Raw genomic sequence first — 26,393 nt, 5'->3', positions numbered from 1 at the left:
AATTTTGAAAACCCTAAAATTTAAATTTTAATATATGAATAATTATCAAGTTTTAGGCTTTAATATGAGAACAACTGACAAGATTAAAAATTAATTTAGGCGAAAAAATATTCAAGCTATAGTGTGAGAATAATTGCTTAATATAAGACTTAATATAAAAAAAGTGATCAAGTTCAAAGCCTAAATAATAATTTAACCTAATAATGTAGTACTATATTTTAATACGAATTCTGAAACTACCCACAAATCTTGAACTCAATGATGTTAACCGAGTTACTACTCAGTTAATAATTATTAATATACTTTTATATTAAACACATAGCTCGGGCAAAAGAGTAATTGGTAGAACCATAAAAGTGATCAGGGCAGAGGTATTGATTTATGTTTAACCATAAAAGTAACTAAAAATTTGTTAGTATTAGAGGAAATTCATCTTTAAAAATAGTTATTGAGCTATACTTAACGAATAAATATTAAATAAGAAAAATAGTTTAAAAATCTAAATTAAAAGAATTTTATTATTTTCAATTAATTAAAATTAAAAGTAATTGAACATATAAAATACAAAAAAATATCATATCATCTATCACATGTCGATCATATATTTATTATTTTTATTACCTTGTATCAAATAACATTGTTAGTATATTAGAGTAATTTGTAAAACGTTTGACAAATTTAAGTACCAAATCGAACAAAAAAGTTAAATATCAAATTAAGAAAAATAATCAAATTTAAGTAACAAATTAGACTCAAAAGAGATTAAATACCAACCTAAAAAATATCAAGTTTAAATCCGAAATTAAAAAGAGTAATTTTAAATGCCCCAATATTATATATTGAAGATGCATTCGAATTTATTGATATAATATGCTATAAGTAAAATTACATTAAAAAATTGTACAAAGGCATCAAACAGCCTCCTCAAATTCAAATACTAGCAGCGAAGTTAAGGGGCTGGCAGGAATCGGTTCAAAAAATTTTCTCTTTAAGTTTTTTATAATTTATAAAATTTAAAATTAGTAATGGTAAAATTATATTTTAATTCCCTAAAAATGATAAATATTTTATTTAATCTTTTAAAAATTATAAAATTATATTTTTACTCCCTAAAAAAATTTCTAAAAAGATGTCAATTAAGACACACCCAAAACAATGGGTCACATTGGTTTTATCACTATATTTTCTTTGTCAAATATTACAAAATCTAAGTTTGATTCAATATGGGGCAATGCACTGTCTTCATATGGAGGAGAAGAAACCAAAGAAAATATGGAGGAGGAGAATACTTTTATTTGTTTTAACCTATCTTCAACAAAAACCCCATTATTTAGGGGAGCATTCGATTAAATCGAGTCGAGTCGAGTGAAAGATTTAGAGAGAATCGAGTTGACGAGTCATGTTTTATTATCCTAACTCAATTTGAAATAAAATTTGAGTCGAGCTAAATCGAATCGAGTAAAATTGTTCGAGTTTAATTAAAAACTTAAACATATCAAATTAAAATCTTGTTATAGTATAACTAATTCCATGTAACCATATATAAATTTGAAACCAAATATATTTGAAAACTTTTTCAAAGCAAAATAATAATAAAAATTTATTATTTTGATAAACTTGAATAATTAATTAACTTGCTAAAATTATTATCTTAAAAATTTTTATTTTTTTAAATATAATTTTGGAATTTTTATAAATATTTTGAAAATTAAAATTTATTTTGAATTTTTGAAAATTTTTGTTGAAAGAGAGACCAATTTGCTCATTTTTAAAACTTAACAATGACCAAATGGATATTAACACCAATTTGTTATTCGAATTGTAAAATTCAACTCGATTCAAACTTGAAACTCGAATTACTTATTCGAGTTGACTCGAATAATTAGAAAAACTCAAACAATTCAATTCGATTAACTCAAAATTTGATTTTTTCGAATCGAATCGAGTTTTACTCACCCCTACTATTATTTACATCTATTTATATTATATATCTTATTTTAAAAAAATATTATATATATTAATCCGGCGTCAATTGAACTGAGTAACAAATAAAATGCCTTTTTATAGAAAGTATTTTTTTCAAAGATGTATTTCTATAAAATCAATAAAAATTTTGCACATTAATTACCAAATCTAAACCTATCATAAAATAAGTTTTAAAACTTTTTATTTTACAATTTCATCCAAAACTTGATTTATGTCTATATAAGCTTTTAATAAATATATTTATTACATAATTTTTCACGTATATCATGAATTCGATTTAGTATATTCTAATACTATTATTTAAATGTTTGACAAGTCGGTGTCACGCATCAATAGAGTATCAATAGAATCTCAATTCAGTTGGAAATTTATCAAAATTTTGTTTCTTTTATAAATAATAAAAATTACTATGAGGATGTTTCATTTTTTTTAAAAATATATTTTATAAAAAATCTAAACAATACACAAACACAAGGGTGACACTAGCTCCTCCTAAAATGGAAAAATATCATATTGACCTCTTTATATTTTATAAAATTATAGATTAGTACAGATGGTTAAATTACACTTTACCCTCTCAAAATGATAAGAATTTAATTTAATCATTTAAAATTAAAAGATATAAGTCGATACAATGACGAATTTTTATTTTAGCTCTTAGAAAAATACATATGTTAATTCCGACCTATTTTTACTTGTTTATTTTATCATAAATTTTTTTAACAATCATCATTTCGACTCTTTTTGACATAATGCTTAGAACTATCTATTGCCCCTTTTAACCCATAAATAGGAGAATAATACGTTTCAACGTACTCAAACTCACGTTCTTTTGCAATAACAATAATACCCATGTCAATCGAGCTGAGAATCTGTTTTTCATAATTTTTTTTATAGTTTGACCATTTTTCCCATGCATATATTATCGTAGATGCCACCTAAGCTCTCTTTGTTGTTATTGACAACATAACCCTAGACTTCACCGTCATGACAATCCTCAATTTTATCCTTATATAAACCCTCAAAAAGCACTAATCCAACCTCTCCCAACGTTGCTGATAATCCTTCTTATATTAGCCATTGCCACCAATGGGAGCTAAAGTAGGCAAACACTCAAACCCAAAGCCAGAATCCAAGACATTAGTGATCGGTTCAAGCACTCAAAAGCCATCCATTATTGAAGCCATAAAGCCCCAATGCTTGAAAACAAGAAAGTCGACGAAGAACTACAATGGCTTTAAAAGGCCGTCGCAATCACTGGCCGAGGAAAGGGTTACAAAAGCGAGAAAGTTGTTGACTTTAGAAGACTGGTTATTAGCTTCTCCTGGTGGACCTTTGAAGGATTATTTTAATGGAGGCGAGCTTTATGTTTTTAAACAGTTTAATAAAAGGGTTCATCCGTCTTCTTCTTCAATGGAAATTGAACCAAGGGTTAACGATCACGATGGTTTCTCCGTTGATCTGTCTTCTTCGGTTGATGTTTCGGGTTGTTCTTCTTTTGGTAGAAGTCAAAGTGGGAAATCGAAAAAGAAAGTGAGTTTTAGGTTACCGGAAGAGGCTGATATTATGGTGTTTTACTCGCCGGCCGGTGGTGATATTTGAGTGTACGTACTTTGAGAGAGTGATGGAGAATATCCTTCTATATCTAACGTCGTATTGTATCATGAAATCTATAAATAGGTGAAATTACTAAGAGATCCCTGTATTATAAGGATTGCATCAAATTAGTACATCTATTATTAAATGGATCAATTTAGTCCTCGTGTACTCTAATAATTAAGGTCAAATAGGAATAGACTAAACATTTATTGTTTAATATAGTTAATTTTTTTAAAAATTATGTTTCTTTTGTTTGGAATTGAATAGAGGACTAATTTGATCTAATGCCTACAATATTTTAAATTTTTGACTTATTTAATTATTTTTAATAGTATAAGCACTAAATTAATTCATTTAATAATAGATAGACTAATTTGATCCAGTCTCTATAATATAGGGACCTTTATGGCACTTTTAATCTATTATAATATATTATCTATGAATGTTTGAGGAATTTAATTTAGCTCTCAATACTTACATATTTTTAATTTGACCCTTATTGTTGTTTTGAGCTAAATTTGACACGTAACTTTTATAAAAAAAATAGATTTAATCATCAACTTTTCAAAAATAGTCAAATTATTTTTTTAACAAAATACTAATTAAAATGTTAGTTTGCATGGTAATCCATAGGTACTCTATGCTCTCTCTTTTTTTTTGGGGGAATTTTATGGATTTTTTATAAGTTTTTTGAATTTTGAATGTTTTATTTTTACAAATTTTAATTTATTTATTGACATGACATATAAAATAAATAGCGTTGTGCCAGCATTAAGTATATGTGGACTGTCATGCAATTTGTCATACCAACTTCGTTAAAAAAATATTTTTATTAAAAAAAAGCAAGTTGATTCTTTTTTAAAGGTTGAGAGTTAAATTTAGTTCAGGAAAAAGAAAAAGATCAATGGTTCACAATTTACTCAGTTTGATTGATTCAACTGCTAGACAAACAATAATTAAGTAATTAATTAAAATTCATGGAAATTTTAAAAATAAAAAAATTTATTAAACCGGTTCAACTATCGGTTTCTGTCTTATTTTTTAAAATCAGTTTTGAGTAGTTTCCGATTCAATTAGTTCAACTCTTTTGTTCGAGCCAATATACCAAACAATTTTCAATTTAATTGATCCAACCAACCAATCCAGGCTTGTTTTAAGAACATTGGTCACATCATCAAATTTTGACGAAATCCAAGTTTAGGAACCAAAATGGGTCTAGTATCAAGTCCAGGTACCAAAACGAACTAAAAACAAATATAAATATTAAAACGAACCTAATTTTCAAATTTAAGGGTAAAAAATTATATTATCCCTGAATAATACACCAACTTGTTTTTAAAAATGTTATCCATAAAACCTTATGGCTACAGAATTTTTTTTTTGGTGAATTATAAGAAGATGACAAAACTTTAATAGCAATACGACTAGCACGACTTAAACTTAGGTCATATCTGGAGCCGTAAACACCCTAACCATTAGGCCAACACGAATTTCTCAATGGCTACCCAATTTGTTAGATGGAAAGATAAACTTTTAATATCATGTGCTTAATCAACAAATTAATATTTAATTTAGTCCTTGTAAACATTGAAGAGCAAGTTGCGTAAAATAATGTCTTTCTTATTATTATTTGGTTGATCTAATAAATGGAATTTCAAAATTGATATGTTGTTAGGTGTTTTAAGCAGTAAATATTTTGGGTAAATTATATTAGTAGTTATCTAACTTTTAGTAAATTTATTTTTGTCATCTAATTATGACAAATTACAAAATAGTCACTCAACTATTTAATTTTGTCTTTTATCAGCAACTAGATAGTTTTTAAAATTGATATAATAGTTGTTTTAACCGTTAATATTTATAAATTATGTCAATTTAATCTGATTCTAAAAAATTTAACCCTCAATATTTATACATTGTGCGTTTGGTCTCTCTCTTTGTAGTTTTGCTTTTCTTTATGACATCGAGGGTTAATCTTAAAAGAATTAGAAAAGATAAAATTTATTATATTGGATTTTTCAATATTTCTATTTTTGTATATTTTAATCAAATTTAGTTGATAAATTTAATTTTTTAGCTTTTTGATAAAAGGTCATAAAGAAAAGCATAACTACAAAAGAGAACAAGTTACACAATGTATAAATATTGAAGATTTGATTTTTTAGAATCAAGACTAAATTGAAAAAATGTATAAATATTGAGGGTTAAAACTATAATTATGTCAATTTAAAAGTTCTAATAGTTAGCTTGGTGACAAAAAAGATAAAATTGAATAATTAGGTGACAAAAAAATTATTAATAATTGGGGGACTACTAGTGTAATTTACCAAATATTCTACCTACCAAAGAATTACAAAATTTACAGTGAAGTAAAAAGACTGAATTGAAAAGTTGGTAGCGTTGTGCTTGTCCTCCTCCTTCGTTGAAAATGATGATGGCATCGGCAACTACCTCACATGTGAGGTCCATTATAAATACCCACATTCATTGAAACTAACTCACTGTCACCTCTCTACTCACTCCACCACAGCTTGCTTCACCCTTCACCTTAGCCCCCCATTTCTGTGCGAAAATGGCTTTGAAATCCTTCATCCATGTCCATCCCGACTCCCATTTCCCCATCCAAAACCTTCCTTACGGAGCATTCAAAACCCATTCTACTACACTCCCCCGTCTCGGCGTCGCAATTGGTGACTACGTTTTGGACCTCTCCGAGATCGCTAAATCCGGTCTGTTCAACAGCCCTTTACTCGCCGGTTCCGATTGCTTCCTTCAGGTTTTCCATTTCTGTCTCTTAGTTTCTTAAGAATTCTTAAGCTGGGAGTTTTATAAAGCTTAAATTAATTGATTGCAATTGATTGGTTTTTGTGCCAGCCTACTTTGAACAAATTTTTAGCTATGGGACGACCTGCTTGGAAAGAAGCACGTGATACTCTTCAAAAGCTATTGTCATGTATGTCTTCATGATTGTATTACTCGGATTCTTTATGTTGAACTTATATTCAAACATGGGTACGAAATATTAATTTATATTTCTATCATTTTTTAAGGGACTAAACAGATTTTTTTTTCATATTTTTTTTGGGGGGGGGGGCAAAGTGAGATTTTACCATGGATTAACTTGTAACTTTATTACTTCTAAAGGGGCTGAACAGAAAATTTTCATTTGGGGCAAGGCCCCTGCCAGCCCCTGCACATACTTGTATCTAATGCTCATGCCTGAGACAGAATAAGTTACTTCGGTTTTGCTGATAACATGAATAATATTATTACCAAGTATTCAATACTCATACCCGAGTCTGAATAAGATGATTTTGCTGATAGAATGAATAAGATGCTCATACCTGTATTCAATACTCGTACTGAGTCTGAATATGATACTTGATTTTGCTGATAGCATGAATAAGACACTCATATATCTGTATTCAATACTCATACCCGAGTCCGAGTAAGATACTCGATTTTGCTGAGAGCATGAACGTTATTAGTACCAAGTATTATTGAAGTTGCAATAGTATGGTTTTTAGCTTAATGTAGTTTTCGGTTGAAATGAAGATTAAGATTCATTTTTGATATTTGGAAGGGGGAAATTTTGACCATTTTTATGGATCTGTGCAGCTACAGAACCAGCTTTGCGTGATAATATGGAGTTGAGGCAGAAAGCACTGGTGCCAATGGTAAGAATATCTAGTGTGTTTCAGTATGTTATCAGTGTGAAGTTGTTCTGTTTTACGATTTTGTTGTGAAATCTTTAGAGCGAAGTGGAAATGGTTCTTCCTATGGAAATTGGAGATTACACAGACTTCTTTTCATCAATGCATCATGCTAAGAACTGTGGAACCATATTTATTGGACCTAAAAACCCCATTTCACCTAACTGGTAAATCTTACTTTTGAAAGTTTTAACAAATGAAAGAGTGATGGCTTATTTTCCTTATTTTCGAAACTCATAAGCATGGCTATTCTACCCTATCCAGGTTCCGTCTTCCTATTGCATATCATGGACGAGCATCTTCAGTAGTCATCTCTGGAACTGATATTATTAGACCAAGGTTAGAAGTTCATATGACTTATTCCGGTTAAAGTATCATGTAGGCCATTGTACTAGAAATCAGATTGCATTTTGTCCCCTCTACTAAAAAATAAGCAAATTAGTCCCTATACGTTAGAGCAAAGAGCAAAGAGCAAACTAGTCCTCTTGTTAAAAATTCCATCCATTTCTAGTGTTAAAAACTAATCCATGTACGTCTAAATGAGGTATACGTGGCATGCCACGTGTAATTGACTGGTTATTCTATCAGTCAAGTCAAATTTTAACAGCAAAAATGGATGAAATTTTTAACAAAAGGACTAATTTGCTCTTTTATCTAATGTACAAGGACTAATTTGCCCATTTTTTTAGTAAAGGGGGCAAAATGTAATCTGATTCTTAATACAGGAGCCTCCATGGTACTTTTACGACTTATTCCTTATATTTTAAGCTAAAACTTTTTGCAAGTATATGGAACTTCATATATAATTTCAGTCAAAATGTTCAGACTCATTTCTTTTAATTAGTGATTGAGATACTAGCATAGCTGTTCTAATGGCCTTAGTTCATTGTTCTAGGGGTCAAGGGCATCCAACTGGTAACTCTACACCATATTTTGGTCCTTCATTGAAGCTAGATTTTGAACTTGAAATGGTCAGCCTTTCATTTTATTGTCATCATGTTATTCTCTTATTGCACCCTCACCATGAGTTATTCTCTTATATGGTCTCTTACCAATCTGGCAGGCTACTATAGTTGGTCCAGGAAATGAATTAGGAAAAACTATAGATGTTAATGAGGCTGCAGATCATATCTTTGGTGTTGTCTTGATGAACGATTGGAGCGGTATGATTATGTTTAGTTGCTTCACTTCATCATCCTCATTTCTTTCCAACAAAATTTCAATAGCTTATTTAAAAGAAACTCGGTTTTGGCAGCTCGAGATATTCAGGCATGGGAATATGTTCCTCTTGGACCCTTTCTTGGAAAGAGTTTTGGTAAGTACTAGTGTATGTCACCCGTGTCTGACATATATGTGGATGTAGGAATAGGGACCCTAAAAGGCCCTCCAAATACACGGAGAAACATAGAAACAGTTCAACATACTCGTGTTAGACACATACTCATATCCGACACTCACACTTTAGCCTTAAGTAACATAGGATGACTTTGATTCTCCATAGGTTGTTATAGTTGGAATTTACATTCCCCCCCTCTTTCATCTTTTAGGTACTACAATATCACCTTGGATTGTGACCCTAGATGCTCTACAGCCTTTCGCATGTGATGCTCCTAAGCAGGTATCTTAAATCTTAAAGCAATTTGAGCTTTTTTTCCCCTATTCTCTTTAATGGCCACTATTCTTAATACAACTAGCTGAAGAGGCCTATTATCATTGCAGGATCCCCCTCCACTGCCATATTTGGCTGAGAAGATATCCAAAAATTATGATATTGCATTGGAGGTAGCATCTAGCAGCTTAACAGATATATATCCCATTTGACTTTCAATACTTCACTATTCATCTTATTCTTCCATATTATACTCTAACACACTTCTTTTCCCTAGTTTCTTGTTCTTGAATTACAAAGTGAAAGTACCATGGATGCCCCTATACTAGGAGTCAGATTGAATTTTGCTCCATTTCATCAAAAAAAGGGCAAATTAGTTATTGCACCTTAGATAAAAAAGCAAACCGGTCCTTCTGTTAAATGTTTCATCCATTTCTACTGTTAAAAGTCCGCTTGGCTAATGGAATAACCAAATAGTTACATGTGGCGTGCCACGTGTACCTCATGTTGGCATACAAGGACTAGTTTTTATTTGTAGAAATGGATGAAATTTTTAACGGAAGAACCAGTTTGCTCTTTGATCTAATATACAATCACTAATTTTCCAATTTTTAAGTGAAGGGAGCAAAATGCAATCCAACTCCTAGTATAAGAGCTTCCATGTACTTTTACCGAATTACAAATGCTTAAATTTTATAAAATTCTTGTGGCAACCTTTTCTTGCTTCTAGGTTCAAATTAAACCTTCTGGACAAAAGGATTCAAGTGTGGTTACAAGAAGTAATCTCAAGAACCTGTAAGGAGTTCGAAGTCACTAGTGCTCTTATTAATTTGAAAGTGCCTCCGGATGAGAGTCGTATTTTTCCCTTAATGAACCGAAGAAAATCGATATTGCTTGAACTGAAGACGTTGCATATCTATCTATACTTTTTTTAACATATGCTAATTTGCTCATTTTCAAAAGTGTACTGAATACTTGGCCAAAAAGAATCATTTACTGAAATTTGTATAACCTTTGTAACAGATATTGGACATTGACTCAACAGCTAGCACACCATACAATCAACGGTTGCAACCTGAGGCCTGGTGATCTGCTTGGAACTGGGACCATTAGTGGGCCTGTATGTTTCTTACCTACTCTTCACGTTTCTTTACTTTTTCCGTTGTATATATATGCCAATCCACATACTGAGTAATCATGTAATCGTATATGCATTAGATATTTGTCCAACTTCATCCACTACTCTTTGTCCATTTGCCTCTTGTATTCAGTGTACCTTTGATCCGTACTGAACATGACAGCCAAGATATCATATGTGCTTACCTTAGACACTCATTTAAGCCAATACTTTTAACGATATATAGGTGACTAATATTAAAGCAAAGAAAGAAGTTCAAGAAACACATTGATTAAAATTTCGGCATTTTTAGTTGGTTTTTCATCGCAGTGGGAATGGCTATGCTACTAATTGTATGAATTCAGTATTGACATATGTGAGTTACATTATGATAGTCAATGGGTCATTGCTGCATCTATTTTCAAATCTTCAATATTTCGAACAATAACTGTAAATTATGTGGCAACGTTTGCTCAAAGTTCAGCCTCTGTGTTTCGAGCAGGAGCCAGATTCTCTTGGGTGTTTGCTGGAACTAACATGGAATGGACAGAAATCATTGTTGTTAAACGGGACAACCCGAAAGTTCTTAGAAGATGGGGATGAAGTAATCTTCACTGGCTGCTGCAAGGTACTTCTCTCAGCTTCACTAGTTGCAAATATATTCTAGTAACTCGTGTATCACCCATCATATGCAATTACTTGATAGGCTGAGTCTATATTTGAAGGAATTTTAGAATATTATACCTTCATACCTAGACCTGTCAATTCTGATCCGAACTTGAAAAACCGAATCAATTCGTTTAATCATAAAAAGATAACCTGAATTTGTCCAACCTGAACTCAACCCTGAAATGAAAAGTAATGACATTTGAGTTGAAATGGCATGAAACAGGGTGATGGTTACAACGTCGGTTTTGGAACCTGCACCGGTAAGGTTGTTCCGCCACGAGATTGAGGGCACTGTTGTTTTCAGAGATAAAAAAAAGAGCCGAGTAGTTTGCTGTTGCCATTGTTGGTCTTCAGTAGAAATTCTCAGAACTGAATTGGTGGTCTTTCGTGTTGTACACCTATTGTTTAGAATGTTTTGTTGTTTGTAAAACCCTCAATGTCTGTTGAAACCTGGAATTGTCCAATGTGTAATAATAATCACTTTCGACTGACATATGTTTGTACCATAACATGTGTCAAGTATTCATTAGGCTATACGAACGTTTTTGTTTCAAATAAATAAACTCGATCTATCTTTTTTACTAGAGCACGTATCAAATATTCATTAAGCTATACTTGTTTCGTTAAATATCAATCTGATGATTGAAACCCAATATAATAATCCAAATGTAACCGATATAAATATACCAATATCATTATTAAAATTAAAGACAAATTACATCAAATTAAAATAAAAGGATCAACTTTCAAATTTAAACATAAAAATGGACCAAAACCATAATTCCACTAAAATAAATACAAAGCAGGGTCCAATCGTGAAAAAAGCAGAGTAAGGAGGGTCCCTTAGTTAAAAAAAAAGGCGGTGCTGTTTACTAACGCCACCCATTTGCATATTAGGCGCTGAAACCATTCAAAGCCATAAAACAAGAGAGGGTAAATTTAACTCAACAGTCCCCCACAATTTATAAACTCGTTGCCGACAATCTTCACCGTCGCTTACTCCCCATCAAAATTATTAATAATCTCCCCCCAAAAGAAAAACCATGAAATCCTCTCCCCAATTCAGCTACTCATCGTCTTCAACCTCCACACTAGTCTTCACTTTCAACAGCGACCACTCAAACTCACCTCAACAACCCAAAGAAATCCCAGTCGAAACCCCAGTCCCAATCACCGTCCACCTCCCCGACGCCGCCTCCGTCGCAGCCGCAACCAAGATCCAATCAGTTTACCGAGCCCATGTCATCCGCGACCTGTACAAACAGATCTCAGACGTGAATTCCTCCGCCGACCATCTGCAACACTTGATCCAACGGCAAGAAACAGTGGACGCTATCAGGAACGATGAAAAAGAGAAGCTGAGGATAAACGAAACGTTGATGGGTCTTTTACTGAAATTGGATTCGGTGCCAGGTTTGAATCCGACGGTAAGGGAAGGGAGGAGGAAAGTGAGCCGTAGGATCGTGGGGTTGCAAGAGATAGTAGATGGGATATCGGAAACGAAAATGGAGGACGACGGAGAGTGGTGGTGTGGACAGCCGCGTGGGATATTTACGATGAAGGATTGGGATGAAGTGGTGGAAATGATGGAGGAGGAAGTGTGTAAAGAGAGAGGTGGGGCGGAAATGGAGAGGTTTTGCGCCGAGTATTTAGGGTTTAGATGCTTACAGAGGTTTCTACGGGAGTGAATCAAATTCTATTTACTTCGTTTTTTTTCTACTTCTCTATTGTATTGTATAAAATATGTATTTCACTCTAAGCTTTTCTGTAAAATTATACTCTATAAATAAAAGTTCTATAAACTACCAATGTCACTTAATTTTACAATAAAAGATTGAAAAAAATAAGTATTTAATTTTACAGATTTATGATATTTAAAACTATTTAAATAGTACAATAATACGTTTTAATATAATCGTATCCATATCCTCTTAAGATGAGGACAACGTAGATATCAACGGCTACTTGAATTCGTAAAGAAGAACAGAGATAGATTAAAATGTACCAAATGTGATGTAATTTCGATTCCAATATTAATTAAGCTTGAAGCAAGACAACAGTTGAAAGCAAAAAAAGAAGAGTTTAGAATAGAAATAAAAACAACAAATACAAACGTAGTTTTGCATGAAAAGAGTGGATTCAAGCAAGACAACTACATTTGCACCGTGACATGCATTTCTTACAATCGGAAAGTGTCGGCTTCCCACCGTCGCAATCACACCGCTTCATACATTTAGACCTGGAACTTCCGCCCCACAAGCACCGTGCCATGCACCGTAGAAGCGGCACACACCGTGGACAACCGTATTTCATTTGCTCGGAAAGGCAGTCTTTACACCCTTTATTATTATTACCGCCGCCATTATAGGAACAAGCTAGAGCTGGAAAAGCCATCCACGACAATAATATCACCAGAACCGCCATACCCAAAGCTAAATTATGCAACTTCTTCATCTTCATTCTTCCCTTTATCTGTCTCTTTGCCTATTTCCAGGTGTTCTTATAGAGAGCATATATTTGCAGCAATGGCTTTAACAGCCGTTTGATGAAAATCTTGTGGTACATAGAATTACAAAGTGTGTTTTATTTTTAGGATGGATTGGGATGGGGGGTTTGCTTGCCGCCTTGCCCTGCATGCTTTCATTCAATGAAGTCATTAAATGTTCTTGCAGCCATGTCTTGGTTTGCACAACGAGCTCATTATCATTTTTTCTTTCTCGAGGTTCAACTCTTATCTTTTAATAAAACAATTTGATGGATTTTGCAGTTCATTAGTGTAAATAATAAATAATTTCATGTTTAAGGTTAAGGGTAAATTTAAATGGTCGACGGGTTTTCTATTGTTAAGTATAAAAATTGTAATGTCAATAAAATTAGATATTATATAATGTAAAATAAAAAATAAATTAAACGCATAACACACTTAATCAATTTCGGGTTTGAATAGTTTTTATTTATATTATATGTAATTTTTAATCAATTTCGATTAGATAAATTTTTGAGTTGTTTTAGATTTTGATTGTTTTGAGCATAAAATTTTAAATCAAATCGTTATAAGTTTAGATCACTTCAATTATAACCTCTTTAAATTTAACTCGTTTTATATTTGAATTTAAGTCATTTTAAATTCAACTTGTTTGGATCAAATTAAACTTAATTTAGATTAAACATTTATCAATTTGAATATCTAATAAATAATTTAATCAATACATATTCAAATTCGAATAATAAAACTCGAATTTAAGGCAGAAAATAAATAAATTTTGATTTTAAACTAAATTTGTGACTTATGCAGATTTTACAAAAATTACAAATATAAAATTGAGTTCTAGAGTAGATCAAATCTTTTTGCCCATTTAAGATATATTCATGAATCGAGTTATCCGTCCAGACTCAAAGGCCCGTCTAAAATTTGAAATATTTTAAGCTGAAAAGTTAAACCCATTTAAAATATGGATTAAGCTCAGGCTTAAACATTTAATGCTCAAACCTAATCGGTTTTTAAGTTTATAATACTTGACATTATGTTACTTTTATATATATTATATAATTTAAAACACATTTAAAAATAATCTTATACTAAATATAAAATACTATTCTAGTGAAAACATTAAAATAATGTTAAAAAGATTATATAAAAATTCAATAAATAAAAATATATAAATTTATTAAATATTAAAATAATATAATATATTTTAAAAATTTAAAAATAATATAGACGAACCTAAAATGAGTTTGAGTTAATCTTGTACAAATATGGACAAGTTTGAGTAAAATTTTACGACCACATTTCGAGCCAGGCTGAGCTTGAATAAGCATTAAATATATTAATACCATACTTAAACCTTATCCAAACCCCCTTTCACTACGTTTTTTAAGTTTACAAATACAATTCAATTAATTTATAAATAAATGTCCGAAAAATTATAAAATAAAATCAATATAAAACATCAAAAAATGAAAAATTAAAATATAACCAGACAAACTCACCTCTACTAAAATTCAAACCGTCCCAAATTTTGGGTTCAAACAAAGAAAGTTTCCATTCCATGTAACTTGTCAAATAAGGTGGGGGAACATTTTCAGTTTCTGTTTTCATACAATTGGGTCGAAGTATTTTCAAACCTTGTATATACATTCATTGTAAACTTACAAAATGTATATACTAAATGCCATTGTGATTGGTTAATTGCATTGCGGTCTCGATAAACCAAAGATGTCCATCAATGGGTAGAAAATACAGCTAAGGAACCAAAGAAGTCAAATCATAGATATTTTGGCACAAATCAATGGCAGCTTCTTCGGTAAAAATACTAGATATCCATGTTTTAGAAGTACAATTTATCCCCTTCATTCGAAAAATGAGTAAATTAATCCTTGTACAATAGATTAAAAAACAAACTAGTCTTTTCTATTAAAAATTCCATTCATTTCTAAAGGTTAAAAATTACCTTGTCTGACAGAATAACCATACAATTCACACCACGTGTACCTCATTTTGACATACAATGTTTAATTTTAACAGTAAAATTTTTAACAAGAGAATTAATTTGCTCTTTAATCTAACGTATAAGGATTACTTTATCCATTTTTTTTTAGTAGAGAGGACAAAATACCATCCGGCTACTAATATAAGAGCCTCCATGGTACTTTTACCCAACTTCTGCTGCTGCTGATGACTATATAAAGGACTCTACCTTTTGAGTGTTTCCCTAACAAATAAAGCAAAAATGGGCTTAAAGAGATGTGTATTGGTATGGGTTTTTTGTGTTGTTATTGCTTTAACTTTCCCTTTTAATGGAAGATCAAGAGAATTATGGGATACTTCTAGGAAAGCAGAGGCTCCTCAAACACAGTTTTTTGCAACACGGACTCTCCATCAAACAGGTCAGATCTAGCTACTCCAAACAATCCCTTTTTTACATTTGTTATTGTTAATGGCTAAACTAATTTAGTCGGAAAGAGCCAATAGTTGATTTGCCACTGGATGGCAACAGGTTCTTATCCTTGGGCAGACGGTCCGAACCACTATATGACCAGCGGAGGCCTGACAGTCCGACCACCGATGGCTAATGGCTTAGAGTGATGAAGCAAATAAAAGCACACAAACACACACACACAATTATACCTGGCCCTTCAAGATCTATATATGCACAAAAGTGGTAATCTAAAAATAGAAAGAAATAAAACGAATAAGAGGTTAAAATTCAGGTTTGAACTGGTTAAAATGTAATCCTTTAAAAGGTTATTGTATTGTATTTAGTTTTATGTTCGTAGTACTTTATAAGCATGAATCTTCAGAATAGCAAAAATTAATACTAAGAATTAAATTGTTGAAGATAGACAACCAGCTTCATAACAGCAAATCAGACACTTTATAAGCTTTTTTTTTTTTTCTGTCTTCACCTAAACCGCATCAAAAATTTGCAAGAACTAACCTTGAAGAACCAACAGCAAGTAACCGCATGCCAATAGTATCAGTTGATAGAATTTTGTAAACTACTGTTGCTGTTCGTATATCTGCATGTAAGCTTCAGACAATGCAACCATCTGAGGAAGTGTTTCAGAAACATGCAGATCCTGCATTTCATACCTGCAGTACATAAATTCAGATGTATTATTCATTATTTTGTAGCGTTTCACTCACATAAATGCTAATTATTTAGAAAATTACCATAGTTCTTCTGATTTCCGCTGTACGAAGACCCTGTAGAACCCCTCATCAGGCTTACCATCATGAACGATATTAGCAATCAGATCATACTTGGACCGCAACTTTTCATTCTCTTTGGTCGGTGCTGGCAGAGGAATGTAGTCCTTCAACTCTAGGTTTTTCACAGGAAAGTTAACTGCAAAAGAGAAATATTCCATATAAAGTGACAAGAACTGCAGTAGGTCTTGTGAGATGTAGTGATCACATTCCGGAGATCGATAAAACAAATATCCAATAACATAAATGATAAAACTAACCCAATGTTGGATTCTTTTCTCTGAAGAAATTATTCTTAGTAAAGCGGCGCATGTGAACTATCAAGTACTGTGGCAATCTGATGACACGGTATCTCATCCTCGCTGGAGGACGAACAGTCGTCGTTACAGTCTCACCATCAAACTTCTTCAATATATTGAACAAAGGAACCTAAAGAAAATTCAGAAATAAAATTAACCTCGATACACTAAAAGCAATCAGAAATCATAAATTCCCTAGTTGGTTTTCCACTCCAAGTTTATTTCACAACAGCATTTTCCTTCATTCTGTCTGATCAACAGAACAAACACAAAATACTTAAAGACCATTATCGATATCAAAGGCATCCATAACTTCCCTTGCCATTCATTGCTCCCCCCTAATTCATTGTCATCTAAACTTAAAAGATTCCATGCATGAACCCAAAAAAAGGAGTTTATATAAAATACCTGAGGTATTATATTTTTCTCCATCACATCTTTGAAAAGAGGTGGTTCTGGTAAATCCAATCCAAGCATCAGAAATGGCATTCTGTAAGTTTCGGTACCAATGTTATTATTCTCAGTTGCACCATCCATAATCTTCAGAGCTCCATTGTGTTCCCCACCACCTTCTTTTTTCTCACTAATAGCTTTGTTCTGCGTCTCTTTTACAACCTCCAGTTCCCCCTAATAATACCGGAGTGTAAAATAAGCAGTAATGACAATAAACTAACTTAAAACAAGATATAAAAACACAAAAGAATGACAGTAAGGTTCTAATTAGAACCTGAAAGCACTTATGGATGATGCTGCTACTTTTCTTTGAAGTTCTAAGATCTGCATGCAGTGTATTAAGAAGCCATGACATAAACTCTACCGGCTCAGACTGGACACCTATTCGAAACCGTTTTTTACTGGCTTTCATAACGGCTTGTAGAAACTCGTGAGGGCTCACCTGTTTACACAAGTAATTTGAAATACCATGAATCAATGTGTTTCAAAACAATAATCATGCAACAATATGATTATAAGTATGATTCAACCTGTCCTTTAAAGTTTCGAGCATGCCAAATCTTTCGTGTGAGCTCCCCAAATCGATGAACAAGCTGAGATCTACAGTGCTGGTAATTTTCAGGGATGAGGAAAAAGTTCCTCAAGGGAGTAACTCTCATTAAAGATTGAATGGTGACATTGACAAAATCAGTTTTTTGAATATTATTCAATCCCACCTGAAGATATGCACAAATAATGAGATCATATCAATACAAAAGAAGGAAAAAAAATTAAAGACTTACTTAAATATGTGCCCTTGACTTTGAGAACAAAGATGATTACCATTCCTGGAAGGTAATCTGAACCGTCAAGTGCTCTAGACCATTGCTTGTTCTTGTCAAGTTGTTCAACTTGTTCTCTGGAAAACCTGCAAATATGGAGCCCAAGAAAAAACTGTAAGTCCTCAAAAGTAAAAGACCTCTTATCACCAAAGGAAACTTTAAAATTGAAAGGAAACCTATGCAAATATCAACCACCAAAGAGTAATGTAGCTAAAAAATCCTTTCAAGTTGCTAGCTAAAAGCTCTAAAGAAAACATGAACCTCGTGCAAGCTAGATAACCCATAGTAAATTACGGCACAAACTTCACCCAAGCTAGATGTTCAGAGAATGATATGATACAGTTGCACATATGCATGCATATGCAGGGACAAAGTAAACTGAAGGGAGGATAAGAATAAAGGGAAAAAGGGGAGAAGCAAGTAAAAGCAATGAGATATGAGCAAACCTTGGGTTTAGAACATATCGTATATCATCTAATGACGGGTCATTAATTTCATATCCATCAGGGAGACAATACACCTTCTCGGTTCGAAGATTGATATAGACATGATGTCCTGCTTCGAGACTATGAGTATAAGCATGGGACTTCTTCCCTCTTCCTTGGTAATACTTCCCACATACCAGACATGCATACACATTCAAATTTGACAAAGAGACCGAACAAAACCTCTCAAAATCAAAATCTAGCACCTATAGAACAGAACAGAATAATCATTTTAAAAGATCTTAAAAGAAAAATAAAACCAAGTAATTGACAATTTCAATACCCACTCAAATATCAACATTTAAAGTCATTTACCTGGCGGTTAACAGTATCAAGGTAAGGGCAGTCTCTTCGTACTTCAACCTGGCGATTTGATTTGTCTAAAATTGATCCTCTCCCATATGGATCATCGGCATCATCATCATCTTCTTCTTCAGTTTCAACCCTTCGGCCAACTTCTTCTGCCCCACCACTGTGATCCAATACCCTCCTTTCATCATCTTCATCATCATTGTAAGGCACAAGCGGTTCTTCAGCAGGTGAAGAAGGAGAATCCACAATCCTCCGCCGTCTTGAGTCTCGTTCCTCATCTACACTATCACCATCTTTCCTGCTTCTTCTCATCTTTGTTTCCCTCTACTTCATTCTTTCAGTTTCAGCTAATAAAACCCATTTCATCAAAAAAATTTAAATTCCATTAGGTTGCGTTAAGGAATTCAGATTTCGAAACATGCATTTGAATTTAAAAATACTATAAATTGTGTAATAAAACAAATGTAAATGTAATATATTCATGATTATTTTCAAATTCAAAAGATGGATTTCTTATATAACTAATTACTAGTGAATTGAAATGGCTTAATTTGTGAATTTTACTTAATTATGCATAATGTATGCATTTCATCCTCACAATTTACATAGCAAATAAAATAAAAATACAAATTTCCAGATTCAAACTTCCATACCAAGCATTAGGATCGTCTGTTGCATTTACTTACCTAAAATAAATGAAAAAAGAACATAAAACTGTTCTTCTAAAAATTCATAGCCAATAATCTAGGGTTCTTCTCGAGTAGCAAAAATCTATAGTAGCAAAATAACGAAACTTGGAGATGCTTTTTTTTTTTAATTCGTGAATTAATTATACGATTTAAATCAAGAAACGATAAAAGGAAGAGATGTATAACGAGATTCGACAAGAATTATCAAGATATTTTAGCAAATAATAATAATAATAATTACAGATTAACAGAACTTATAGAAAAAAAAAAGAAAGAAAGAAAAGCTTACCACCAAAAAGAAAATGAAAATTAATGGCGAAGCTGATAGATGAGTCTCTAGGTAGAGGCAAAAGCTCAAGATAATTATTCACTGCAGCAGGCCGTCGATATATTGAGAACACAAACACAGTGACTGGAGAGGTAAGAGCCAGCACAATTTCACAATTGAAAAAAGTTTCGTTTTTGCAATCAAATAAAAAAAAGGTAAATTACAACCAAATTCATTAAACTATTAGTAAATTTATATTTTGACCACTCAACTTCAAAAAGTCACAAAGTAATCCCTAAGCTTCATTTAATTTTACTGAAATATTAAAAAGTTTTCATGAACTATTTGAAAGTTTTTATTTAAGTTACTTTGCTGTTAATTTTTTTTTTAAATTCAACTAATGAGTTTCAAATTATTTGAATCTAAGTCAATTTGACAATTAATGCTGAAGATCGAAGAAAAAAAACTATTTGACTTTTCATCCCCATATTCGTGAAAGAGAATGGTAGGAAAAACTTTCTATAAATATAGGCAATATGAACAAAAGAATACTATACAACAATCATTTTAACAGCCCAATAATTTAAATAAAAATTTTAAAAAAATTTAGTGATCATTTTGTAATTAAACTTATTAATAATTTAGTAACATTGAGTCTAATTTACTCAATAAAAACTAGATTTTATACTTCTATGAAAACATAATTTTAATATAAAAAAATTATTGCCTCATAAGATATGATAATTAATGTTAATTATTTTCATTCCATTAAAAATTACGAGAAGAAGTTGATTTTTTTTTTTCATAACAAACTGACGAAAAATATAAGGATTAAAATTGATCAAATTAAAGTACAACAACTAATAGCAAAATTTAACCCTTTTTTCTCTTTCTGGTGCAATATTGTCTTCCTCCTGTTGAACCCATCATTCATTCCATTTCAAGTTTCTACCAATAGTATAACTCCATGCTTCCCCTTAGCTAAAATTCTAGTTAGCAGAGAAAACAATAACATCTGCGGCCTACCGGTAGTCCATGGCAAGCAGGCCATGACAGTAATAAGCCTCAATCATGAGGCATTAATCCGAAGTCTAACAATGAAATCAAAGCTTAATTATGGTGAAATAACTAGCATGGCCCTACATCCCACATATGTTCCATAAGCAACCGAGGGAAGGCCGAAACCATAAACAAGTCTGTGACAATTAAGCAGACACTGAAAAATATCGATTAAAGCAAGATTTACAGCATGTTCAGAAACAATCACGTTAGCTATGCTGGAGTAAATAGATACAACGGTCAAAGAGAATCAAAAGTAAAATAGTGCTAAATTTCAGCATTGTCTTGCACAACTGAAACAAGTCTTGTCGTTATGTTCTAGTTTATGTAAATATGTCGAAAGAACGAACGAATTTATTTTCCATACCATGAATGTTGTAAAGAGAAGAAACATGTAAATTTTAACTAACATCTCATTCATTAACTTTCACAAAGGTATTTCAGAATACTACGAGTCAAATGCAATAATCATCGACCACACATGTTAACATAAAGAACAAAAAAAAGGTTATGTCGAAACCTGCAATATAATTTCAATTACTTCCCCATTTTCTCAAAACACTCTCTTTAGCAGAAACTTGAACATATGCTTCATTGTTTACCATATTGCTAGAATCAACAGGACCATTTCCTAGGATTTTCGATGTTACATAGGAGAATCCATCTCTGGTTCCTCGCAAAGCATAAAGCAATGGATTGAATATGACAGCCAGCAATAGTTCCCCCTTTGCAATTACGAGATACTAGCAAATGAAACAAAGAACAACATTATGTGCCGGAGCAAAACCCAGTAGCAGCGTCTCTAGGAATGATGATATATAAATAAACATTTCAAAAAGGAAAAGTAAACATCGTACCATGACAATAATACCAAGAATAGCTAGGCTTGCTTGTTGAGCTTCTTGCCAAAAATGATCGCCATTGGACCAACCAAATCTTCCACCCCATCCAAACCAACCTCCGCCACCAGCATTATCCCCACCACCTGCTTCCTCTCTTCTTTTAATTTCTTTGCTCCACTTCTCGAATTCAGTTTTCTTTCCACCAAGTGCACTTTCTAATGCTTTTCTAGCTTGTTCCTGCAACCACACAGGAAAACTTGTTATAATATGGAACAAATCGCAGTCCAATTATACAATCAAGTGTCCAGCACGATTATGGTTGTTACAGGCCAAGTTGTTGGGTCTTGGTCCAGTCTACTAAGAAGTTATGCGAGTTGCTATATAACAGAGCAACAACTTGCACGATAGTCACGAAACAATTTTTCTAAATTCTACTGCCTACTCCTCCTCCCCTTTCTCTCTATCTCCTTCAATCTTTCTGAAATGTCTACTTCTATAGTTTTCGGTTGGATAGTACCAAAATGAATGGCAAAGATGAGTCCATTTGGGAAATATGCATCATTAAACATGTTGAGGGGAGGCCGAGTCCTTCCAGAGAAGTCTGTAAAGTGTTGTCCGTCTGGAACCAACGGGCCCATCAATGAGTCAATATTGTCCCCAGATCGGACCAGGGTTTTATCTCCCAGCCACGCACGGTCCAACCTAGCGAGACGCTCCTGCTCTGTGAACCCACACCCCAAGCAGCCTCTTCAGACACTCAAGCTCTTTGCAAAGTCGGGGGACAAAACCCCAACCCAGACCGGGAACAATACTGACCTGTTGAGGGGTTGTTTGGCTCCACACTTCACAGACTTTCCAGAAGGAGTTGAACTCCACTCAACAAAACATGAAAAAAAACCATACTTTGAAGCCATTTGAACAATAGAATTCATCAAGTAATTACATTTACTGAAAAACAAATAGGATAAACGGACAACAAATTCACATTACATAAACTACTGAAAAAGCAAATAGGATAAATGCGTACAAAAAATTTACCATCAGCTACAAAACAAGTTAGATTTCCATGTTCCAAACTGCCTAAACCAAAATATTTATTCATTTTGCAGCCAAAACATGTAGTAATCCAAAATAAATATAGAAACAAAGGGGAAAAAAAGGGATAAATGTATAGAATTGTGGTGGCAAAGATAAGTCTATTTGGGAAAACGCATCATTAAACATGTTGCAGGGAGTCTGGCCAAAAAAAGAAAAAAACATGTTGCGGGGAGGCTGACTCCCTCCGGAAAAGTCAGTGCAGTGTCGTCAGTTGAAAACAAATGTGCCCCTCAACAGGTCAATATTGTTTGCAATTCGGACTGGGGTTTCGTCTCCCAACCACGTACAGTACAACCTAGCAAGACACTCCTACTCTGTGAACCGACGCCCCAACAGCCTCTTCAGGCCCTTGGGCCCTCCGCAATGTCCCGACCCAGCCTGGGGACAATACCGAGCTGTTGAGAGGTCGTTTGACTCCAAATGGATGACACTTCACATAGTTTTCCCCCGAAGGAATCAACCTCCACTCAACAAAACACGAAAAGAATCATACTTCGAAGCCATCTGAACCATAGAACTCATCAAGTAATTACATAAACTACTGAAAAACAAATAGGATAAACGTACAAAAAATTCAAATTACAACAAATAGGATAAATGTATACAACAAATTCATTAACTATCAGCTACAAACAGGATAAACTTCCAAGTTCCAACCAGCCTAAAGCCGTAAACCAAAATCATTATTCATTTTGCAGCCAAAACATGTAAACATCCAGAATCAAATATAGAAACAAAGGGATAAATGTGTTGAATTGTGGTGGTAGCTACCTCTCTGCGGTTATCTGAGAAAAGGCAAGAAAATCTGCCGTTGCATTTGAGCCTGAGCACCAAAGAGCTCCAGTTTCGGCCAACATGTTGAGTGCGGGAAGCGTTGATAGACAGGAAACCAGATGATTCGGGTCGGGTCATAAACAATGAAGATGAACCGAGAGAGTTTAGGTTTAGAACTTGCGCCATGGTTTTCGCATGTCCCGCTGATGATGATGCGCGCCTCCACCTGTGATAAGAGTTAGGGACCTTAGGCCATTTCCCGGTTATTGAAAGCCCAATTTGTGCAACTTTCTTTAGGCCCCATGCAAGGGAATTTTGGGCTAAGTCTATATACTCTCAACATTTAAAATTTAATCTTTATATATAAATTTTAGCCTTAAACTTCGCAATTAGTTGCACTTTGGTACCTGAAATTTTTTGGTCTACTTTGGTCCTTAAATTTGAAAATTAAATTCATTTTGGTCCCCAGACTTAGATTTTGTCAATATTTTAATAATGTGACCGGTGTTACTAGAATATGATCGAGAATTGATTGATATAACGGTTCGAACAATTAGGTTGAACTGATTGACTCGAAAACTACTTGAAATTAGTAAAAATTGAAAACCAAGACAAAAATCGACAATTAAACAAGTTTAGCAAGTTTAATAACTTTTTATATATTTATGAATTTTTAATTATTTATTTAATTATTGTTGGTTTGACTTTTAAACCAATCAAACTAGTTGAATCAGGAATCAGTAGTTTAACCTGTTCACCTAAAAATTTATATAAAATTTTAAATCTTCAAGTAATGATTTGACATAATCTCAAAGTGTCACATAATCGAACTTTTATAATTTTCAAGTTTAAGGATAAAAATAGACCTAATTATTAAGTTTGAGTGCCGAAGTGAACACAAAAAAGGCATAATTACCAAAATAAACCTAGTTGTCAAGTTTAAAAACTAAAAATATATTATCTTTTTTTATTTTTAAGAACTTAGTTATTATTTTATTTTTCAATTTAGATTCAATTATTACCATCATTTAATTTTTCTATATTATAGTACAAAAATCTATATATTGTTTTATTATATATAAGCAATGGGAATAGAAAATATCATACAATAATGATTTTAGTATTCCAATAATTTATATGAAAATTTTGAATAATTCAAAGATTATTTTGTAATCTTTTAAAGTTAAATGACCAAAACATAAAATTACTAATAATTTAATGACTTTCATTACAATTTAACCAATATTTAATGGTTCGGATAAAAATCTAATTTAATAATAATGATAATATAGAAAAAAGGTATCTGGAATTTCAAGCCTGTTCTGTCCCTAAGGACAAGACACTTAATTAAATTAAAAAATATTTTTAAAAATGATTTTTCATGTTTATCCTTTTCTCTTAACCTTTTTTATCCCTTTAATTTCAAAAATTAGACACCTACCTGCAACGCTACTCGAAGTTACATTCCTACCCCTTACTCCACCTTGGCCTTTGCTCTTACAGACACAACATACATGAAGGTCAGTCTTGTCATTCCACCTCATTTTAAAGCGAGGGAAACATAAAAAGGAAGGAAGCACCTTTGTATAAGTACAATTCTACCCCAACAACAACCTTTCTCTCAAATAAATTTAATATATTTGTATTTTTCTATTTATAAATAATATGAATTGTATAATTCATTAATAATTCTATATAATATATAATAAATTTTAAGGTTAAATTAGTCGAATATGCTGGAAAAAAAATTTAATTGATAAAATAGGTCGATTTTTTTTAAATTTTTAAAAAATAGATTGTTTTTGGGGAGAGTGTGTAAAAGTGCGTTCAATTGGACAAATTTTTCTATTGACATGTCAGGAAAGTGCATTCAACTAAACGAACTTTCACGCACTCTCTCTAAAATAGACTTATTTCCCTAAATCTTTAAAAAAAATCTATTTAACCAATTAAAAAAAACTATATATTTAATTTATTTAGTTAAATTTTAAAATATTCATATATATGTCTTGATCTTGTGATATTATAATTTAGAGTTAACTATAAAAAAATTGATTATTCAACTTAAAAATATTATAATTTAATTTTAAAGTATTAATACCGTATCAATTATATATTTAATTATAGTAAATTAAGGCCAATTGATAACTATCTTATGTAACATTTTTAAAATGTAATTGTAAACACGAGTATAACTATCGTATAGATAGCTTTAGTCTGATATGTTAAAGTAAAAAATTGTACCATTAAAATTTAAGAAGACTTACTGTTTTTTTTCCTTAACAACTCAAATCTGATATATTCATGCTATAAATACATATGTGTTTACAACTTGACTCGTATTTTATATATGCTCTATACCAAATTTGAGTTGTAATTTAATGATCAAGCTAATGGTGAGATCGAAGGAAGAATGTCGTTGACACGATACTGATATTATGAAAACTCAACTAGAATGTTTTAATTTTTACAAACCAATTTAAAATTCGAGTCATAATTCGAGAAATTAACTATTTCATCTATACTAATAATAAAATATGGATTGGTATTATGAGTTGACTCTATATTTGTGTTTTATGCAATAAAATAATGTCTCACTATTTTTACATATGATTTAAATTTTAAAATAATAAAATAGTGTGTAGAAGATATTTTTTCACCCATAATGACAAATTTAATTTAAAAATTACGTACATTTTTTTGAACAATGTCGCTATAAGTTTTGTTCATACTTGCTATTTTTTTCACTATATCTAAAACTACTCATAGCCCTTATTTAACTCATAAATAGGAAATAATGTGCTTCAACGCACTCGAACCCAGGTCCTCCTATATTGACAATAATATTCATATTAATCGAATTAAGACTCAATCATATAGCTTTCGCCTA

The 26,393-nt window shown here is 32.2% G+C and overlaps 5 protein-coding genes and 1 long non-coding RNA gene across 6 annotated transcripts; 3 read left to right on the top strand and 3 right to left on the bottom strand.

The window, feature by feature from the left end:
- The first annotated feature begins 5,972 nt into the window (after positions 1-5,972).
- On the top strand, positions 5,973-11,277 carry LOC108483093 (fumarylacetoacetase). The gene is made up of 14 exons (XM_017786302.2): positions 5,973-6,361; positions 6,460-6,538; positions 7,204-7,262; positions 7,341-7,465; positions 7,563-7,637; positions 8,194-8,269; positions 8,362-8,461; positions 8,554-8,613; positions 8,846-8,916; positions 9,018-9,080; positions 9,638-9,702; positions 9,931-10,027; positions 10,527-10,652; positions 10,917-11,277. Exons 1-14 carry the CDS (start codon positions 6,158-6,160, stop codon positions 10,977-10,979), a joined length of 1,263 nt encoding a protein of 420 aa, XP_017641791.1. The 5' UTR covers positions 5,973-6,157; the 3' UTR covers positions 10,980-11,277.
- A 95-nt stretch (positions 11,278-11,372) lies between these two features.
- LOC108483094 (BAG family molecular chaperone regulator 5, mitochondrial) lies at positions 11,373-12,495 on the top strand. Its single transcript, XM_017786303.2, has one exon. It carries the CDS (start codon positions 11,737-11,739, stop codon positions 12,379-12,381), a length of 645 nt encoding a protein of 214 aa, XP_017641792.1. The 5' UTR covers positions 11,373-11,736; the 3' UTR covers positions 12,382-12,495.
- Positions 12,496-12,695: 200 nt separating this feature from the next.
- LOC108483096 (uncharacterized) lies at positions 12,696-13,345 on the bottom strand. The gene has a single exon (XM_017786304.2). The coding sequence runs from the start codon at positions 13,151-13,153 to the stop codon at positions 12,833-12,835; it is 321 nt and encodes a 106-aa protein (XP_017641793.1). The 5' UTR covers positions 13,154-13,345; the 3' UTR covers positions 12,696-12,832.
- Positions 13,346-15,362: 2,017 nt separating this feature from the next.
- On the top strand, positions 15,363-16,094 carry LOC108480124 (uncharacterized). Its single transcript, XR_001870558.2, has 2 exons — positions 15,363-15,580; positions 15,691-16,094. It is a non-coding gene; the product is annotated as an uncharacterized LOC108480124 (long non-coding RNA).
- LOC108480123 (uncharacterized) lies at positions 15,906-19,951 on the bottom strand. Its single transcript, XM_017783005.2, has 10 exons — positions 19,752-19,951; positions 18,777-19,120; positions 18,423-18,667; positions 17,978-18,062; positions 17,686-17,871; positions 17,430-17,597; positions 17,111-17,329; positions 16,664-16,832; positions 16,368-16,542; positions 15,906-16,286 (listed from the first exon to the last, which is right to left on the bottom strand). Exons 2-10 carry the CDS (start codon positions 19,083-19,085, stop codon positions 16,193-16,195), a joined length of 1,650 nt encoding a protein of 549 aa, XP_017638494.1. The 5' UTR covers positions 19,086-19,120; positions 19,752-19,951; the 3' UTR covers positions 15,906-16,192.
- Positions 19,952-21,188: 1,237 nt separating this feature from the next.
- On the bottom strand, positions 21,189-23,807 carry LOC108480851 (uncharacterized). The gene is made up of 3 exons (XM_017783972.2): positions 23,501-23,807; positions 21,647-21,868; positions 21,189-21,532 (listed from the first exon to the last, which is right to left on the bottom strand). Exons 1-3 carry the CDS (start codon positions 23,687-23,689, stop codon positions 21,323-21,325), a joined length of 621 nt encoding a protein of 206 aa, XP_017639461.1. The 5' UTR covers positions 23,690-23,807; the 3' UTR covers positions 21,189-21,322.
- Between the last annotated feature and the right edge of the window lie 2,586 nt (positions 23,808-26,393).

Source organism: Gossypium arboreum, chromosome 6, assembly GCF_025698485.1.
Source record: "Gossypium arboreum isolate Shixiya-1 chromosome 6, ASM2569848v2, whole genome shotgun sequence".
Classification (NCBI taxonomy): domain Eukaryota; kingdom Viridiplantae; phylum Streptophyta; class Magnoliopsida; order Malvales; family Malvaceae; genus Gossypium; species Gossypium arboreum.
This window is presented reverse-complemented; position numbering and strand designations above follow the sequence as displayed.

Bases quoted from the DNA above. Each gene is read 5' to 3' on its own strand.
- LOC108483093 (XM_017786302.2), top strand. From the start codon at position 6,158: ATGGCTTTGAAATCCTTCATCCATGTCCATCCCGACTCCCATTTCCCC. The intron at 6,539-7,203 runs GTATGTCTTCAT...GGATCTGTGCAG, and splicing joins TCTTCAAAAGCTATTGTCAT to CTACAGAACCAGCTTTGCGT. The intron at 8,462-8,553 runs GTATGATTATGT...CGGTTTTGGCAG, and splicing joins CTTGATGAACGATTGGAGCG to CTCGAGATATTCAGGCATGG.
- LOC108483094 (XM_017786303.2), top strand. From the start codon at position 11,737: ATGAAATCCTCTCCCCAATTCAGCTACTCATCGTCTTCAACCTCCACA.
- LOC108483096 (XM_017786304.2), bottom strand. From the start codon at position 13,153: ATGAAGATGAAGAAGTTGCATAATTTAGCTTTGGGTATGGCGGTTCTG.
- LOC108480123 (XM_017783005.2), bottom strand. From the start codon at position 19,085: ATGAGAAGAAGCAGGAAAGATGGTGATAGTGTAGATGAGGAACGAGAC. The intron at 17,872-17,977 runs GTAATCATCTTT...GCATATCTTCAG, and splicing joins CAGATTACCTTCCAGGAATG to GTGGGATTGAATAATATTCA. The intron at 16,543-16,663 runs GTTAGTTTTATC...TCTCTTTTGCAG, and splicing joins AGAAAAGAATCCAACATTGG to TTAACTTTCCTGTGAAAAAC.
- LOC108480851 (XM_017783972.2), bottom strand. From the start codon at position 23,689: ATGGCGCAAGTTCTAAACCTAAACTCTCTCGGTTCATCTTCATTGTTT. The intron at 21,869-23,500 runs GTAGCTACCACC...GTGTGGTTGCAG, and splicing joins TCTCAGATAACCGCAGAGAG to GAACAAGCTAGAAAAGCATT. The intron at 21,533-21,646 runs GTACGATGTTTA...TTCATTTGCTAG, and splicing joins TTCTTGGTATTATTGTCATG to TATCTCGTAATTGCAAAGGG.